General features: G+C 41.8%; 1 protein-coding gene across 7 annotated transcripts in view; it reads left to right on the plus strand.

Moving 5' to 3' along the window:
* Nucleotides 1-14,988, plus strand: part of FGGY (FGGY carbohydrate kinase domain containing) — a 408,065-nt gene that overhangs the window by 224,370 nt on the left and 168,707 nt on the right. For all 7 annotated transcript variants that reach the window (XM_057500245.1, XM_036911238.2, XM_036911239.2 and 4 more), the window contains exon 8: nucleotides 8,126-8,229. In XM_057500245.1, coding sequence (XP_057356228.1) covers nucleotides 8,126-8,229 — 104 coding nt within the window. The remainder of the gene's footprint in view (nucleotides 1-8,125; nucleotides 8,230-14,988) is intronic.

The following is a 14,988-nucleotide window of genomic DNA, read 5'->3' on the forward strand; positions in this document are numbered from 1 at the left end:
TTCCTTATGCTATACATTACATCCCGGTTACTTATTTATTTTACAATTGGAAGTGTGTTTATATATATATATATATAAATTTTTTTTTTTTGGTGAGGGCATCTCTCATATTTATTGATCAAATCGTTGTTAACAACAATAAAATTCTGTATAGGGGAGTCAATGCTCAGTGCACAATCATTAATCCACCCCAAGCCTAATTTTCGTCACTCTCCAATCTTCTGATGCATAATGAACAAGTTCTTACATGGAGTACAAATTCTTACATAGTGAATAAGTTACATGGTGAACAGTACAAGGGCAGTCATCACAGAAGCTTTCGGTTTTGTTCATGCATTATGAACTATAAACAGTCAGTTCAAATATGAATATTCATTTGATTTTTATACTTGATTTATATGTGGATACCACATTTCTCTATTATTATTATTTTTAATAAAATGCTGAAGTGGTAGGTAGATACGAGATAAAGGTAGAAAACAGAGTTTAGTGTTGTAAGAGATCAAATGTAGATGATCAGGTGTGTTGTAGACTATGTGTTAATCCGAGTTAGACGAGGGCAATAAAACATCCACGTGTGCAGAAGATTTCTCTCAGAACAGGGGGGGTGAGGTTCTAAGCCTCACCTCTGCTGATCCCCATTTTCTCACCTGATGGCCCCCTGCGACTGTGCCTGTCTTAGGTTGTTCCTCCCTTGAGGAATCTTACCTGTCTCTGGCTAACCAGTCATCTTCCGGGGCCATACAGGGAAATGTAAAGTTGGTAAGTGAGAGAGAAGCCTTATTGTTTGAAAAGGTTAGCTTTTTACTTCTTTGCATATTTATGCCCTGTGGCTTCTATGCCCAGCATTTGTCTTGAGGTGTCTTTACCACTTAGAAGAATTATGATACTCAGTAAATTCGACATGTGGCACGAATTCTATTTAAGGGTTGTAATTAGGAAGGAAGAAGAAAAGCTATAGAAGTAGCAGGCAGAAGAAAACTGGGAAGATTGATTATTTCTTTGACATATCTTCTTGTAGAGTAACCAGCATGGATAGGTTTTAAGCTACTACTTAAATTGCGCACACACATTAACATAATAGGAGTATAGTTACATAACCAAAACATACCTGTAATTACCAGCCATCTCCAGTGAAACCAAGAAAACCAGTTAGGCACCTTAGGCATTTGTGAAAACTTATCTATGATATGGTGGATATTGTCCAACTGAACTTGAACAGTCTGAGATAATTCAGATAAATTAAAACAACCCAGAATGGGTGAATTCTAAACCACATTTCTTTCAAAGCCAAGGTGACACTTCATCAGACACTAGGATCACAGAAATCTCTTCAGCTGTTTCACGCCCCTTCACTGAGATGCATGCTTTGGGCTTGCTTTAGTGGCTGTAACAATAAATCCTGGAAGTGCTCTGACTTCAGCTGCATCCCTGACTATTTAGAATTCTTACAGCAGTTGAAAGGAAACGAACTAGTTTCTGCAGCTTCCTGGGGTGTAGAGGTGGGTAGAAGCACACTTAAATACCTCTGCCCTCACTCTCTCTGCAGAATCTTGGACAAGTTACTTGAAAACCTTTGGTCTCATTTCCTCTATTAGTAAAACAGTCTGTTAATAACTATCTTTCAGGATCGTCAAATAATTCAATACAAAGATCTTTGCAAAGTATCAGGGACAAAGCAGTCTTTCAATAATCATAAAGATCTTAAGACCTTTACTCATTAACAACCATTTTGAAGATTCTAAACAAGGTGTGTTGTGATGGTCTAGTAGTAATTTTACTACTTTTTTGCTATTTTACTAGTAATAATTTTACCATTACCCATGAGTTATTATTCAAAACTCTCCAGTATCTTCCACCATTAGTCATATTTAAGACACAGAGCATTTGTCTATGATTAAATCTGCAGCCTTTATCTAGAAAATATATTGTGCTCTATTGTACATGTGCTGTACCCCATCCATTTATTTATTTATTAAACAACAACATCAGTGAAAATGAGTGAGCCCAGTGGTGTCAGGACCAGTCCCAGTCTCTCATAGTCTAGTAGAAGGAGACAAACTATGCAAACAAATAAATGACAGATACAGTGATAGAATCTGTACAGTGTCCAGACTTAGGGTACAGGGAAAGGGGCTTGGCTGGTTCTCCCTGGCTGGGATACCTGGGAAATGGGGAAGACATGGTTAGGAAAGTCTTCTGATGTAAGAGCTGAGTTGTCAAAATGGAGTTGATGTTCCCCAGGTAGATTGTCAAGGGATGGGGTGAACTATGGAAAGAACTATTCTAAGTGAAAGGAGCAGCACGGGCAAATGCTGCATGGCATGAATAAGAGCAAGGCATGTTTAGGAGCAAGTAAAAGGTTTTACACTTTTGCCAAGCTCTTCTGTAGGTACTGGAGTTACCAGCCCTCATTTATTAAGTACTATACTTTCCACATAAATCTCATTTAATCCCTACAGCAATTTTGTAAGGTGGGTGTTATTGTTCAGAATCTTCAGATGTGCATACTGAGGTTTGAGAGACCTAGGCATTTGCCCAAGGGCCCATAAGGGAAGTTCTAGCCTAAGTCTGAGGACAACATAAAAACAACAATAAACATTCATTTAGTGCTACTTATGTTCTGACCTCCTCTGTCCAATACAGTACCCACTAACTACATGTGGTGTTTTACATTAATTACATTCATTAAAACTGAATGAAACAGGAAATTCAGTTTGTCAGTTGCACCAGCCACATTTTAAGTGCTCTGTTGCCATATGTGCAGGCATAGAATATTTCCATCATCTCAGAATGTTCTATGGGCATCACTAGTCTAAGCACTTTACATGCATTAACACATCTAATTCTTATAATAATCCTATGAGGAGGATACTGTTATTCCAATTGTACAGATGTAGAAATGAAGACTTAAGAATTAACCAAGGTCACACAATGAATGAATCCATATCTTTAAGCCCAATGCTATAATGAAATCCCATGTATTATATTCTATATAAAATGAGTATCTATCAAAAAAAGTAGAAGTGTCTTCTTCTATATAGATGGGTGTTTGGTCCCTTGTAGAGAAAATGTCTTTGATTTATCATTTAACATTCTTAGTCATTCAGCCAATGCATTGAAATTTATCAGTCCATTGCTCCAACTGGCTGACTCGAGAGTCTCAAGCTGATCTAGTCTAAGGTAATGCTCAAAACTCTTCTCATCCTTTTTTTCTTCAGAGAAGGTTTTTCAGGTTGTTATTTCAAAAGGATTTTTTTCAAGATACTAGCACATCCATAGCAGACCTTTTCATTTTTCAAACACAAGGAAAATATTTGAGACTAGAATACAGAAAATTCTCTTTTGAGCCCTTCTTTTGCCCCTAAGCCAAATAGACTTGATGAAGTTACTTCACATCTCTGAAATTCAGTTTCTTAAACTGTAATCTGGAAATAATATAACACATTTCACAGAATTTTATAAAGCCTAGATGAAGAGTACAGTGTTTGAGGATTCTTTTCAAGCTATAAAGTACTTTATAAAACTATAAAGTGGGAGATAATTATAACACAAATTCTGAAACTTGGTATGTTTTTCTTCTATATAACCAGTTAAAGTTTTCAAAGCAGCTGTGGTTTGATAAATTACAGGATAACCTACTCTTAATCATAACATTTGGGAAGTCTCTTTTTTCTTTTACATAAATTAGATATTCAATAAATGTTGGATGAAAGGATGGATGGTTGGTGGTTGGGCGGGAGGGAGGGAGACAGCGCCTAAGGGTAAATAGGAGAGTTGTTCATGAAGTTTTAATCTTCCTCTTCAATTCTGCTTTACAACATATTCCTTGATAGGAACTATGTTCTTGGTGTGTTGAAGGGTAGGAGCCTTTTAGAAGCACTGAGTTAATTTATCAACTCAGTAAGCTTGTTTGTCTGCTATTTGTTTTCTCATTCAACAAAATTTATTGAGCAACTACCATCAGCTGAGCTTTGTGCAAGGTTCAGGGACAACGCAGTTTAATGTGTTGCTATTTTTTTTTTTTTTGGTGCCTATTTCTTCAGCTTCTAATTTTGCCCCTTCAGTCTTCTGTGGAATGCTGAGCAAACTGACATTTGAACAGTCATATGAAGGGCCCACCACTGTTGAGGGCTGTGCTTGACAAAATCTCATCTTGTGAATTGTTCCCTAATGTACACATGCAGTCCATGGTTCCTCTATGGGCTATGAAATGTGTTTATTCAGAAAAGAGAGAGCTCCTCCTGCCCTTTGTTGCTTTTCCCGCTTTGGGCTGCTTTTCTCAGGCGTGGCCTCTCAAGCTCTATGTAGGCAAAGGAAAAATGAGATATGTCAGCTCTTAGATCCATGTGGTCCCACAGGGGCATTAGCCATGCTATTGAATGGGGTGGGCATGAAACAGGGTTCACAGAACCTTTCTTGAGAGGAAATTGGACATGACCTGCTTCCCCCCAGGGGTAGATGCGCCTGACCTGAGGTTGTCTAAGTCTCCTCAGGACTTGAGAATATAAGCTCTTGGGAGGCATTTTTCTGCCCTTCTGTTTCCAGGAAGGGAACACTTTAGCTGGTATTTTCTAAGAAGCACTGTGTCTGTTGTGTACTGAGAATGGCTGAGAAAGGACCTCTGTGTGTGATCCATTTCTTCATTGTGGATGTGAGTGAACAGTTCATTTTCAGGGGGTTTAGGGCAGAATTGGGACTAACACTCATGCTTTGCACCTCTAAAACCATAGCTCTTCATAATGTTCCATGGTGAACTGATACTTCCAAGGTATTTTCTTTATATAAGACAATTATAATATCATAAAATGAAAAAGTATGGAAAAAAACATGGTTTTGGAACCAGACAGGACAAGGTCACATTCTGGCATTGCTTCTTATATCTGGGTGATACTCTGATCCTTTGCTTCTACATCTGTTGAAAGGGGAAAAGAATATTTCATTTATAGATGTTGTGAAAATTAGAGACAACATTCAAAGAGCTTAGCACAGTACCCAGCCTATCTTAGATTTCTGGTATGTTTGCGAGAAAGGGACAAAGCGTACAACTGTCTCTTGAAAAGTAGTTTAGACAGTGTTGATGTCGGTGATGAGGGTCATTGTCACGGTGATGGGGACATAGTTACCAGTAATCAAACTGTTATTTTTAAACATATCCTCCATATCAGAGCAACCATATGATACCGTTACTTTCCTCATTTTATAGCAGGTCTTCTGTCTCCAAATTCCATCCTTTTCTCATTATAACACACTAGTTCTCAGACTCTGAGTCTAGATACATCCACAATGAATCTGCTAACTGGAGAAGAAACAAGAAATATTTCCCACAGATTTCATTTTTCCCCACTTTAAACCCCTTTCAGTATTGATAGACCCTGTTAGATACACTTTGCCTGTGCTTTATGTATGTGGAAACAATAAATGTGGGTCATCGTCAGGAATTCCTTGAACTTCTTGATAATGCTATGACTAGCCATGGTCAACCCTTTTTCTATTAAGGATCTCAGGATTAGTATCGTCAGGAGCCCAATATTTGGAGATATTCAAATAAGGAAAGGTTGACCGCCTGTTTATTGGACTTTTATCTTGGGGAAAAACCCAAGAACTAGCAGTTTGGAATCAAAAGACTACCTGGATGTGAATCCCAGCCCTGCCGCTTATGAGCTGTGTGACCTTGGTTAAGTTACTTTCAATTTTGAATTGGTTTCCTCCTCTATAAAATGAGGATGATAACAATGCAATCCCATTTGGTGGTTGTGAGAATAGAATGAAGATGTAGAAAGAGAGCATACACAAAGAGCTCAAATAAATTAGCTCATATGTAGGTTTCCTTCCTTTGCACAAGCCTTTGTGCCCTGGATAGGAAACTGCTTCACTTAGGGTCCACCCAGAAAAATATGAAACACTCTAAATATTTTTTTAAAAAGGAATTTAATAGACAACAACAGTGACCCAGATGATGAAGGAACTAAGAAGGGCTGCATTTCCCGGCACCAAGCCAGGGATCAGCAAAATGGACGCTGATGCTCCCCTTTGTCTAGAGGGACAAGGGAAGGAGGTGGTGTTACCAGAGTCCAAGGGGAGTGACACCAGCAGATGTGGGAGCTGTGGCATCTGTCAGCAGAGCTAAAGTCCTGAAGGAGAAGCAGCCACCTGATGTAGAAGAGCTGGAGACACAGTCTCGCTTTCCTCTTTCTTCAGCCCTCAGATCTCCTGGTCGCCCTTGGCTGACTTGGAGTCTGGGAACCAGTGTGCAGGGACAGCTGCACAGCACTGGATGGAGCAGTGCACCTAATAACAGCCAACAGGCCTAACTACTGTGGTAACTGACACAGAAAGTTTGAGTCTTACTTCCTCCTGCTGCTGGGCCCTCTGAACAATGGCAGAGGGTCACAAGGTGCCATGCTTGGGAAGGTAGAATTTAGAAAAAACATTGGAAAAGCCTACAAAGTTGTTGGAATGTAAGAGACCTGTCAGTGGTCCTCTAGATCTCACTTTATGGAAAGGTCAGCTTGCTGAGCAAAACAGTGCTTTCAGCATCTGGGGATTGATGGCCTGAGGAAACATCCCCACCCCACCTTCCCCCTGGCTAAGCCCTGCAGAGCTCAGCATAGACCCTCCTCCTTGGGAACCCTCCCTGAGTCCTTACAGGTGAGCTCAGGTGTCCTGAGGTTCCTCCTGTCCTTTAGATCCTGGCATTGAAATGTCCATTTAGAGTTCTCCCTCCTTCACCTCAGACTGGACACCCCCCCATGGACAGGGACTTGTCTTCCTTATCCTCATGTCCCCAAGCACTCACACTTGTGTTTCCTGCCCTGTGCTAGCAACTGTGACAGGTGCTGGGCAGCTAAGCTCGTGGGCAAGACAGTTCCAACTTCCTGCAACTTACTGTAGAAGACGATGCAAATGGTATGACTTCTTAAAATTACCAGTGTCTTGTGTGCTAGGGAAGTCCATGGTGTATGAGATCAGGGAGACTCCATCTTTCCTGGAGGATCAAGGAAACCTTCAGAGGAAGTAATATTTTAGTTAAGAATAACTAAGAGTTAGCCCGGCAAAGAGGTTGGGGAATAGCATTTCATGCAGAGGAAAGAGAAAATGCAAAGGTCCAAGAGTGGGAAAGAGCATTGAGTATTAGTGATGGAGAGCAAGGATGGCATCGCCTGGAGCTGATGATGTCAGCGGGGCTGTTCTCTCCTGTACCCCAGTCACCATGCTTGCCCTGAGCACTTCTCAACTTCTGCCTGGGTTGTAATTAGGAATGTTGCAAAGATTTCAAATCCAAAGGTGTTTGCAGCTCTCACAGTCCACCTAGTTTTATGCACAGAGGTATTTAGTGGATATTTGAATAAATGAGGGACAGTTTTGGCCTCTAATCAGTATTTCTAGCCCTCTTGTCATATGTGCAACTTCCCTTGCCTAGCAAGCATTAAGGAATACAATCTTTGTGGAGAAGTAGCCTGAGTTTATACCATTTATGGGAAACTGTGCTGTCTGGCATTCTTTTAACAAAAAACTGTCTGTCAGTCACCCTCTCTTTTACTCTGTGAGTTCTGTGATAAGTAATAGTAAGAACAGTGATCTAGAGATGCCAAAAAAACAATTCAATCATCAAACAATTCTGTTGCCTTCTTTGAGACTGAAATGTGATGTTATTCATGTTCCATTAAGCTCTGTTCCTTACTAGCAGTGTGCGCTTGGACAAGCCACTCCACTTCTGTGAGCCTTCCTTTCTCCACTCTGTGTGGGACATTGACAACATCAACTTGAGAGGTTTAATATAAACCAAGATTATACATGTAGCTGTTCAACACAGCACCTGGTGTTTCCTGAGCACAACCTCACCGACAGCTACTGCCTTTGCTATTGTAATCACGGTTACTATTATTCTTACAACGTTGGGTGCTGTTCACTGAGCAGAGGAAAGCAAAACCAGAGCAGTGTCCCCATGTTTCCCATAGGCAAGTACATTCTTTTGGTTTCCGTTTGTGACTGGCCTGCACATGGAACACTCTCTTAATGTCATTCAGCTATAAAAAGGAGTGTTTCATGCTTGTTTTTAGCTTTCTTTTCTTCTTCTTTTTTTTTTTTTAAGAGGATTTTGTTTTGGTTTGCTTTCTCATAGGAGTGATTGGAGCAGATGTGAGGGGGCATGGCCTTGCCTGTGAGGGACAGCCAATGACATCAAGGCTGGCTGTCATCTGTGGAACATCTTCTTGTCACATGGTGGTGAGTCCGCAGGGACTGGGGCAGCCCGGGAGGGGATCTGATCTGCTGGTCCTTTTACCCCTCAACTTCTTCCCTTTTGGCCCTTCTGCTTTGTCTCACTGAAAGCCCAGCTCTCCCTCCAGCAGCTTTGCTTAGATTTGCCTGCTCTTTCTTTTTCCAGAGACTGGATTCTTAAAGAGTGTGAAAAGGATTGAGTCCACCTTTGGCATCACCCTGGCCAGAGAGCCCAGGCGTGAGGGGTGAAATCAGATCCAGGGTGGCCATGCTTCACTCTCAGCTAATGGGTAGCTAAGTCTTCTCTACAAAGGGGTGTCTGTTTTCCTTGGCCACTGAGCTCTCTCTCAATCAATATAAATCCATCTGCCTGGGAGCAGCCTGATGATCTATAGAATTAGGCTGCATATCATGACTTCAAAAGAACACTGATAAGCAATTTTCACTTTGTTAATTTTTCTCCATGAATTAGTGGAAAGGCTTTCTCCAAGATTGCAGTTAAAATTTAGTGCCTACCCTAAAATTTATATCTTCTTTAAATGCATGAGTCTGAAAGCATTCCATTTCGATAAGTACCCATTTCTACCATATTTTTATTTAAAAGTCATTACTCTGTTAAACTTAGATGGACGACTCCTTGGATTTTTCTCAGATGAGTAAAATAGAGGGGGAGTGGGGAGGAGGAAGAAGGTAAATGGGGGATGAGAGGGGAGATGAGCAAGGACTGGAGTGAATACCATCCAGGGCAGAATCTCTGCAACTGTGGACAGAATCGCATGCAATGGGAAACTGCTTAGTAACCATAGGGACCAATGAGTCTTTTTTACCATTAAATATCTTGGTTGAGTAAACATTGATAGATACATTTCTTTGTTTACTGGTTCCCTGTTCCTGTGTCACAAGCTGTGTTAAACCTTGGGAACATAAGGATGATAAAGGGCTGCCTATTGATGACATAGAATTATAACCATTATTATAATACAATACAAGGCCCCCAAATATAGATTCAGATTGAAGTTGTGATATTGAGCATCTATTATGTGCCTGCAGCATTGCTCAAGGTGCTCTCATATGTGCCTGCCTGTTTCATGCAGATGGTGCAGCCAGCCTCATTTGTTCCATTCCCAGTTCCTCCACTTACTAAATATGGGCCCTTGGGCAAGGCACTTAACTCCTCTGGGTCTCAGATGCCTCATCTGCAAAATGTGGAAACTTATAGTACATGGCTCACAGCGTTGTATTAAGTGAGGTTATATAAAGTGCTTTACATAAAGTAAGCACTTGGCAAGGCTTAGCTTTGGTTGATTACTATTATAAACGTTGTTGAACAGAGAGGGGACTGTGACTGACTCTGTAAAGGGACCAGGGTTAGGGACATCTTCCACAGGGGACTACTGTGCTGGACTTTAAGGACACAGATTTCCTTGACCCTCCCACCACCTCAAAAAAATGGTTTCCTTTTTTTTTGTTTCCCTGGGCAAAGTCTTAAATGAAACTTCAAAATAACATCTTTAACTTAGTTTTTAAAATCCCAGCCTCTTTCTTCCACACAGCAGCCCTGCTATGAGGCTTAGCTGCCACTGAAGAGAGAGATCTACAGAGGCCTAAGTCCACCTTAAGCAGCATGGGCCCACCAGAGCAGCCTGCCCTTATTTCCATTGATGAGCATCTATACTGCTTAGCTTGTCTTAATTGAATGCTGATTGGAACCTATCTAAGTGTTTTCCCATTGTCACAGGGACACATCTAATCTGGTTTCTCCCATGAAGTCATTTTCAGGGCATTTTTACCCACTCAATTCAGATTTCTGAGCAGAAGCAAATCCAAATGAATGCAAGTGACATTTTGATGTCCTCACCTCTCAGGTCTCCTTGTCTATTCCAGGAGTTGATACCACCTTTTCCTACAGTACCCATTTTACACATGAGGCAAGTAGGCATAGAGAAGTTCAGACATTTTCCCAAGGCTACAAAGCTATGAAGCCAGAGGTGAGCACTCATCTGCTCCATGTGATGTCCATCACGTCCTCCTCAGTGCCTGTGTGGTGTTCACAATTATAATGTGCCTGTGGAGTAATGGAGACAGCGTGGGCCTTGGACTCATGCAGATACGGGTTTGAACATCTGCTCATACGCTTTCTGGCCCTGTGACCTGAAGTGAGCTACTTAACTTCTCTGAGCCTCAGATTCTCCATCTGTCATGTTGGGACAATGCCAGTCTCACAGGGTCGCTGGATAACATGAGTTATGTACGTGCATACCTGGTACATAGCAGACACTCAGAAATGGTGGGGATTCTTATTACACTTTGTTAGCGATATGAAAAGCTCACATGAAGCGGCTGTTTGGATTGTAATGAGCTGGATGGGCAGCTGCAGTTGGTTGCAGTGAATGAGGGCAATAAAATGCCAGTGTATTATGGCCGGGTTGTGTTGGAAGTACAGTGCCTACCCCCACCCCGCTTTGTACTTGGGAGTAGGAAGGGACCTTCTGGGCCAAGGAGATTAATCATCAGCTTTAATGTTATGTGGGGAGGGCGAGACTGTGGTTGTGCAGGCATCAGAACGTGCCTTTGATCTCACTCAGGTGCTGGGCGCCCGGAGAGCCAGCAACAATAACACCTTTGTGCAGTCTAGAGAGGTGCAGGTCTGAGGAAACACTCCCAGGGAAATTCAAGGACCCCTTTGTTGTGGTTCTGGCAAATAAAACCACCAACTGTCAGGAAAAATTCACCAAACAGAACACAGGGACGAGTGGGGGCTGTAGGCTTTTCAAAAAGTGTTTCCAACCTGGTCTGAAGGATTCTGTTTCTTCCTCTTTCTTCACTGCTGTTGTTTCTAATTCGGTAGGTTGGTTGAGTCAAAATTCCCAGGAATATTTTATACTTGATCCGGGTTCCCTCTTTCTAGATTACCTTGAATGAATAAATGAATGAATGGGTGTCCAAGTTGGTGAATATTGGTATATAGAAGCTCCCTCCCTCCAGGTCCCTGTTATGTCCATGAAACTGGAGAAAAGTCTGAGGCTGAACATGACTTACTAATCAGGCCTTTGATATTTTAGAAGAAACAAGTGTGGGCTACACATTTATCTTGTAGATGGTTTAGTTAACAAGGAAAAAAAAAAACTTTGTTGTTTTTTTAACTCCATGAAAGCAGAGCTGCTTGTTCAGAGTTAATTACTGCCAAGTCACTAAAACCCAAGATAATACACAGCAGGGGTCAGCCAGAGGTTGAAAAGTCATGGAGTCAGATAGAGCTGGTCTTTGCCATGGCGCCCATGCCCCTTTTCTTGAGCTGTCAAGTCGGGTTGTAACTTGGCAACTTGTTTTCTAGTTAGCAAGTCAGATGGGAGTGAACCCTGGGAAGAGGAGGAAGTATTGAAGAGGTAAGACTTAAATAGAACAATAGGTGGTGAGAGCTGGGAATTATGTCTGACGTTGAAATCACTCAGAACTGAAGATTTTACAAAGTCTTAGATGAATGTAGGGATGGTGGTTCTCTGTCACTTAGTGGGCATGGAATTGCAAAAAGGGGCTCATATGCTGGCCCCACCAGTTACTGTGTGAATTTAGGGAAGATCCTTCCTCTTTTTGTGCCTTAGTTTCTTCATCAGTTAAATATGGACAATAGGATTTACCCATGAAGTTGTTTACAGGATTAAATGAGGTCATCTTTATAAACAGTTAGGCACTATACCTAGCACAAAACACCAGATATGATTTTATTATTAAAAATAATTCATTAAAGCTAGAATGATTCATGTGGTAGTGGATTTGAATTGGGGATGTCAGGATGAATTCCTGGTTGGCTTAATATACATTACAGATGGATACATATGCAAATATTTATGGACATGTGTAGGTATTACAGGTTAGGAAACATGCATGCATTTCTTCGCTCTGACAGCTTATGGGGACCTGAAAACAAGGATACCCCAGCAGTTAGTTGTTACAAGCACACCTACTGTTCAGATCTTGGCGCCTAATACCATTCTCCAATAAAAAGAAACAGGACTCCTTGGAGAAATGGTTGATTCTCCCTGGGACAGGAAATAGACAAAATGAGTTTGGAACATCTTGTAGTCAGAAAGTAAGGATGTGCTCAAAAAAAGAAAAAAAGATGCAATTATCAGGAGCCAACTGAGGGAGCCCCCAGTAGCCAAGATGAGAACAGTTTGAGCAGCAAAATAAAGTAGTACTGGATTATAACCCAAAGTATAACATAAGCATAACATTAGTTCATAATGATATAAATAAATGAACAGAAAGGGCAAATCTCTCATGCAGAAGAATTTCAAATAATCTATGTAAATATTCCCCCATCGAGGTGGAACGTAACTTCCTACTTCTTAAATGTGAGCTGCATATAGTGACTTCTTCGGAGAGGCAGTATGAAAATGGTGGGATTTGAGTGATTTTGCAGTGGAGAAACCTGACAGTGACTCCCTCAGCTAGGTAATCAAGGTCACAATCAACAGGGATAAGTCATATTCATAAAAAGTAGTGTTGATATGATGTGATGAGACTGGCCACTTTCTTTATCTTCCTCCTCAAAATCAATAACCACCGTCTTAATTATAAGAAAAACATCAGACAAATCCAAATTGAGGGACATTCTACAAAATACCTGACCAGTGCTCCTCAAAACTGTCAAGTCAAGGTCATCAGAAAACAAGAACAGTCTCAGAAAACATCACAGCCAAGAGGAGCCTGAAGGGATGTGATAGCTGATTGTAGTGTAGCATTCTGGGTGGATCCTGGGACAGAAAGAGGACCTTAGGTGAAAACTATGGAAAGCTGAATGAAATAAGGCCTTTATACTACATCAGTATCCTTGTTTAATTGCAATGTATGTACCTACTGTCATATTTAATGCTAGGGAAACTGGGTGTGGTGTATGTGGAAACTCTGTACTATCTTCCCAAGTCTTGAGCAATCTAAAACTATTCTAAAATTAACAGTTGTTTAAAAATAATAATTTATTAAATCATTCACTCAGTAAGAAAACATTTTCTTATATTGGCTAAGTGCTCAGGCTATTAAGATAAATAAGATAAAGTGTCACATCTGCCTTCATTGTGAAAGGCAAGAGGAAGATGACTATAATGCCAAATGGGGATTGGTATAGTAAATGCGTTACTGGAGTGTGGTGGGAATATGGAGAAGGGGCCCACACTCATGTCATCCCTAGACAAGTTTTCCTATAGGATGTGATGTTTGCAAGATTGTGGTTTCCCACCCTCACTGGGACACTGTTCCTGGCCGGCCCACTGGGAGGCCACCATAGGAAGGGAGGAGAGCCAAGTGCTTTGAACATATGACCTTCTGTTAGCCGTTGTCACAGTTAAGAAGAGAGTGGGCAGGTGAGGCCAGTTCCTCTGTCCTGGTTCTCTAGCAGTGTCATTGGCCAAGGTCATTGAGCGAGGTGAAGAGGGGAGGGAGTCTACCTGGCCCAGCCGGGGGGACCGTGCACCTTAGACCTGCCAAGGGGAGAGCGCCGAGTACATGCATGAAGTGCTCCTTCCTCCTCCACCAGGACCTGCTGTTGTCAGCCCCTGAGGGACCAGCTCCACAGCGAGGCTGGCCCTGGACACCCCAACCACATATACTGAAAACAGACCTTGTACTAGGCATCAGTTTGGTGAGTAGAGGGCTGCTGTGGTTCTGTGAGCAGTAAGAGACAGATGATGTACTCAGGGAGCCAAGGGTAGCGCTGCTCCTAGCATTCCCGGCAGGACCGTTTGACACTCTGCTGGAAGGAGGGTATTTCACATCCCTGGCCCATCTTCAGTCATTATGAGGATGCAGGTGAAAGTATTAGCGGCTTCTGTTTATACCTACAGTGTACCTACGTTGGGCTAAATTTTATATAATGTAATCAGCTCAACAATCCTATGAGGTAGGCACCACTGTGCTCCCCTTTTCACAAGTGAGGAAACTGAGGCAAAGCATAGTTAAGTGGGCCACACCATGAGCAGGCAGAAACAGCTTGTTTGAGCCCTGTTGGGGTCTGACCCCAGAGTCCTTACTCTTCTCTTCCAGTTAAATAGGTCCTGCCAAAGGCTCCAAGAGGGAGAGCAGACTCAATTAAAAATGGGCAATGTTGGAGCAGACATCTCACCAAAGAAAAGATCTGAAAGATAAATAAGCACCTAAGAAGATGCTCAGCATCATGAGTCACTAGGGTCATGCAAATTCAAGCTGCTGTGAGATCCACTGCACACCTCTTAGAATCGCTGAAGTTGTGGCCAGGATGTGAGAACTGGAACTCACACCCTGCTGGTGGGAGTGTGAAATGCACAGCACCTGGGAAGCTAGTGTAGCAATTTCTTACAAAGTCAGTGCACATCTGCCAGGTGATCCGACCATTCCACTTAGGACAGCAAATGCCTGTGCCAAAGTTCCTACAGGAATGTTCCCAGCCGCTTTGTTTGTAATAGCCCAAAACTAGAAACAGCATAGGTGTCTATCAACAATGAACAGATTAACTGTTGGTATGTTGTTACAATGAACTAACATTAAGCAGTAAAAGGGAATAAACTACTAATATAAGATACAGCATGGAATCATCTCAAAATAATTATGCTGAGGGATAGAAGCCAAACAAACAAAACACTATATAATTCTATTAAAATCCTAGGAAATGCAAGCTAATATACAGTGACAGCATATCAGTGGCTGCCTGCAGTGGGATATTGGGCACAAAGAGGGCCAGGAGGGTAGGAATGTACAGGGGCATAGGAAACTCTGGGGGTGATGGCTGTG

The sequence above is a fragment of the Manis pentadactyla genome, chromosome 4, assembly GCF_030020395.1.
Source record: "Manis pentadactyla isolate mManPen7 chromosome 4, mManPen7.hap1, whole genome shotgun sequence".
Classification (NCBI taxonomy): domain Eukaryota; kingdom Metazoa; phylum Chordata; class Mammalia; order Pholidota; family Manidae; genus Manis; species Manis pentadactyla.